The sequence below is a fragment of the Egretta garzetta genome, unplaced genomic scaffold (assembly GCF_000687185.1).
Source record: "Egretta garzetta isolate BGI_Z169 unplaced genomic scaffold, ASM68718v1 scaffold111, whole genome shotgun sequence".
NCBI lineage: Eukaryota > Metazoa > Chordata > Aves > Pelecaniformes > Ardeidae > Egretta > Egretta garzetta.
The window spans coordinates 1587092-1591891 of record NW_009258672.1 but is presented as its reverse complement, the minus strand read 5'-3'; the positions used below and the strand labels follow the sequence as shown (position 1 = coordinate 1591891).

Here is a 4800-nt window from a genome sequence, read left to right as displayed (position 1 = left end):
AAAAGTGGCTTCTGTCAGTCCCCCAGACACCCTGTAAAAAGGCAGCTGTCAATTACACATTCACATTTAGGGCTGGCTGAGCTTCATTTAGTATCTCCATGACCTTGTGCTATGGAGGAACCAGAAACATCCACTTTCTTTTAAGTACATCTTTACTCATTTTTCTCTCTAAATTACTTGTGAATGATTTCTTGGACTGACATCCTGCTGTTTTCCAGTACTTACTCCTGACTTAATCTTACCATGAAAACATCACATATAATACTGTGGCTGGAGAATTAAGAAAGAGGGACAGAAAACCGGAGCCCACTTCGTGAGACTGCACCTCACTGAATCTATCAGATTCATGCCTCAAGAAAGCTGGTACCCTTCTTGCAATCCCCAGAACAACTGTGATGAGGTCCTTCAATGAAAGCCATTATCACAAGGATTTTACACTGAAAAATACTCACTCACACTCAAACAAAAATTCTTATACAATCAGTTAACTATCACAGTGGCCAAGAAGACTATGCAAAGGAAGCCATCAGGTTTGTCAGAGCCCTTCAGCATGACAGAACAGCCATGAAGGAGGTGTCAGGAAGACATTCTCACTTTGGCCATCCCTACGGAGCTCGCATTCAGTTCAGGGATGCCCTGGTTTGTCTTATCACCACGTTCCCAAATTCCATAATCCTGCAACAACATAAGCAAGAAAAAAAATGGCATGATTATATACAAAACCAATGTTTTCCCCTCTCGCCCCACAACAAAACCAGACCCCTGCATAAAATGCCTTAAAAGGAAAAAAAAAAAGGCTTCAAGTCTCCAAAGAGCCCATCCTCACGTTTAAAAAGCAGCACATAAAAATACTCCAGCAGTATCAGGTCTACAGTCATGAATCATTGCCTTCACAGAACACACAAAGTGCTTTATCCTTCCCCTTGCGCATGCTTCTCCCTGTGCCCCTTCAACTCGACACTTTCCAAAAAGTTTGTTAACACTTTGCTCTTTTTAGAAAAGCCCGTAAGATTTTAATGACACATCAGGAAATATTATTAACAATAAAGAAAAACTATTATTATGATAGAGCAAGTATACCTCACCCAGACAGCAGTAAATCCTCCACAGCCCTCCCACCACCTCCAAAGATGCTGCTCACAATGTAAAGTACTGACAAGGTCTGAGATCTTCTCATGGAAAAAGAAGTCCGTATTTTCCTTCTCCATCAATAAACAGTTTTCCACCCATATCTGAGCAGAGTTCAGGTGATTTACATATAAATAACTACTTACAGCAACTTTGTAGGCAGCTTCTATGTAAAAAACAAGATTCTGAATAAAGGTAACTTCATCAAGGGTGAAGATGATACGTAACCCTGATTAAAAGAAGGGAAGAGAATAATTATACTGTATCAGAACTATTTACTCTTCAGTGAGTTCCATGCTTTTGTTTATTTGCTACCAACCACTGCTCACTGAAATCAGTTGAAAAACCCATGCTGATTTCAAAAGATCAGACAGCAAGCCTCAATACTTGCTGCTGATAAAATACTTCAAATGCTGCCAATACAGACTGTTTCAAAGACCACCCGAAAACCACCCTTGGGATGGAAGCATTCAGACTCGGTGGGTTCAAAGCAGAGACAGCTAAGCCCGCTCTGGCTCTCAAGAGCAGTGCATCCCAATTCTCACAGCTCCCTATCCCTCCACCCACTTAGTGCTGCATCGGGGGACCACCAGGACGACCAGGCACCCGCTCTGCACGGATCAGTTGCACGGGGCTCTGAGGACAGAAAAACATGTAAGGAGACAAATCCTTACCCTCACAGGAGGAGTACAGTTGAGAAGAGCACAAGATAAAACAGCGCCAGCAAGAAGAGGAACACAGACAGGACTAGTGGCACCTGACTCGATGTTGCCACCCTCTGAAGAAACCTGGTTGCCCATTAGGATGCCCTACATAGTCTTCAAACTCAAAACTCTTCTCTGACATGACTCTGAATATCTCATGTATTTGTATACCAACAAACATTAAGATAATGGACGCTGCCTGGGCAGTTACTGTAAACATGAAATCCTAACTAAGCTACATCTCTTTTCCAGAGAAGTATTACTTTCTTCTGAGTAATAACTACGTAAAGGTCTTTGAAGCTAGTTACAACTTTTTTTTCCCCTTTTAAATAAAAGCTAGAATAGAAAAAGACTGCAACAATAGTCAGGGCTAAAGTATCTTCTGCTTACCTGATGCAGTCATCTGTGCCAAGAAGAGCAAGTAAAGGGAAGTTGCATCCACTTGCAAATGCCCCCACTGGTCATCCCCAACCACCGTGGCACAAGTAGCAGAGTTATACTTGGCATGTAGGCAGTCTTTGGTACTCTGCGTGCGTTTGAACTTCTCCACCTTATCTACCTAAAAAACACCACAACTTTCAAATATGAAACATTTTGGAAGAAATTCTCCAAACTATTTCAAAATTAACACCTTATCTTAGGTGAGGAGAAACTTGAGGTCCTAATTTTTGTTACCTCACTTCAGTGTGTTATGACTGATCAGAGTGCTTAAACACATCTCTAACTTCAGGCTCCAGCTAAATCCACATCTCTGGGAAAGAATGAAATGAAACTACTTTGTTGAGTTCAGAACTTAGTTACAGGTATGCATCTTGGTGAAAATCAGTCTGCAAAGGCAAAACTGTGATTTGCACAACCTCAAAAAGGTACAAGATCAGATTTTTGCTCGAGGAAACTGAAGTTTTAAAAAGACTCCCCACAGCACTGTCTACACACATGCAAAAAAAAAAAAAATTAAAAAAGAAAAATCGCTCTGCAGAAGAGATAAAGAATACATGCCTCTGATTAAAAGCTTCGTAAATGCAACATGTACTTGTTCCACTCATACCTATGACATTACCTGTCTCATCATGCACTGTAAGAGTCCCCGCATCAACTTCACAACGTTCTGCAGGAACAAAACAGACCAGTGACACCCTCACAGGGCCAGCCTCATCAGATGTTACAAAAAACATTCAAAAAGCAACAAAGTTCACACCCCTTGCTAACATCGTGCCAAAGGTGAAAAACACATATTTGCCTGTAATGCTTGACATGCCTTTTTTAATATACCGGTTAATTTTTATTCCCGCTTCCCTATCTAGGAGAACAAATCTTTTCCCCAAGGCCCTCTCTAAAAAGTGGAACAACTCCCTGTGATCCTTCTATCCAGCTCAGGAAGTAACAGGAACGCCTGTAATGCTTGACATGCCTTTTTTAATATACTGGTTAATTTTTATTCCCACTTCCCTATCTAGGAGAACAAAACAGGAATGTTAAGTCTTGTAAGACTAATAATAATGATGATGATGACTTTTAGAATGACAGATCCAGGGAACACTGGTAGATGACTGCAAGACAGTGACGTGACTGGAAAACCTGTGAAGCTTCTTCCCCTCTTTATACAGGACAACAGAAAGCAGATGACTAATGTAAAGAAAGGGCCTTTAGTGTGTATGAAGAGAAGCGCAAGATTTTGTCTTAAATTTAGAAATTAACCCCATCTTTTTATCAAAAAATTATTATAGACTCCCAATACGGTCATGTAAACCGAGTCGAGGTTATTCTGTCACCAAGATCTCCCTGGTTTGCGCAGTACATGTCAGCATAAAATTTACCCAGTGCCTTCGAAACAACAGCAGGACGCTGACACTAACACTCCCTCACTTCCCATTTAACCCCCCTCTACACTCTCGCTTCTGCTGCAGATTACAGAGATTAACTGTGCAAGTTACCTCCCCTTCCAATTCTCCAGTGCATAAGTCTTGCCAGTTTGGAGATCACTGCCTTGTCTGGTTTGATCAAATACGTCTATAGACCTTGTACGACTTCCGTGCGATGACACAGGTGCACATTTCAAAGACTGCTACTTTAAATGGCGTGCTTCTCCTTACAGGGAAGGTTGGCCCAGCAGATAAATTGCTACCCTAGGATCCATGCGACCTAGGCTTGATTTTCTGCTCCATAATACACCTCATGAGGGATCTCAAGGTTTAATCAGAGGCTTTTAAATCTGGGCATAAAAATCTCTCAGAAGCCTAATCTTCAACAATCGGCCAATCGATGGAAGTTATATTTTAATTCAGATGTCAGCCTCTCTGCCACACAGTTCTCCAAATCCTGCTTGCTGGAAAGCTGCCAGGAACACTGCACACCACACGCTGCGCGGATGCTGCTGTCATAGGAACAAGACACGTACTCCAAGATGGGAAAACCCTGCCAGATCCTAGACACAGCAGTAATGTGAATGCACCATTCAAAACCACTACCATATGAAAAAAAAACCAAACAGCATAACTGGTTTATGCTGAAATTTGACATACCTGCTCAAGCTCGTAGGCTTTGGCTTTATCCTCGTCCCGGTCTGCATTCTTCCGATAAGCCATCCCCAGCCCCCATACGGCCAGGATGCTGTAGATGTTGTCCCGTACCCAAGCGTCCTTATGGTCCGCACCAGCTGAGAACAGTCCCGTAACTGGATTCTAACCGTGGCAGAAGGAATGAAGAACAAACATTACTACCTGAAATCCCATCTATTAAGACGCGCATCAATTCTTTCCATATCAAAGGGTAACAAAACAAGAGAGAGCCAGAGGTGATTTCACACTGATTGCACACTGCGTCTTCTCACAATTTCACAACAGAAGTGAGGTCCCATCTTTCTTTCCCAAACTCACACATGTGAAATGCAGAATTTCTTTGAACACTTCAGGATATAAAGCTTATAGAGTCCAGCTGGGCATCCTCATTCACATAGGATTATGAGCTA

At 42.0% G+C, this 4800-nt stretch overlaps 1 protein-coding gene across 1 annotated transcript in view; it reads right to left on the bottom strand.

The window, feature by feature from the left end:
- The window catches only part of PHKA2 (phosphorylase kinase regulatory subunit alpha 2), a 40623-nt gene extending 36114 nt beyond the window's left edge, over positions 1–4509 (bottom strand). Inside the window, exons 1-5 of the mRNA XM_009648803.2 lie at positions 4355–4509; positions 2893–2940; positions 2223–2391; positions 1275–1357; positions 595–675 (exon numbers count right to left, since the gene is read on the bottom strand). Of these exons, the coding sequence (XP_009647098.1) occupies positions 595–675; positions 1275–1357; positions 2223–2391; positions 2893–2940; positions 4355–4417 (444 nt within the window). The 5' untranslated portion in view covers positions 4418–4509. The remainder of the gene's footprint in view (positions 1–594; positions 676–1274; positions 1358–2222; positions 2392–2892; positions 2941–4354) is intronic.
- Between the last annotated feature and the right edge of the window lie 291 nt (positions 4510–4800).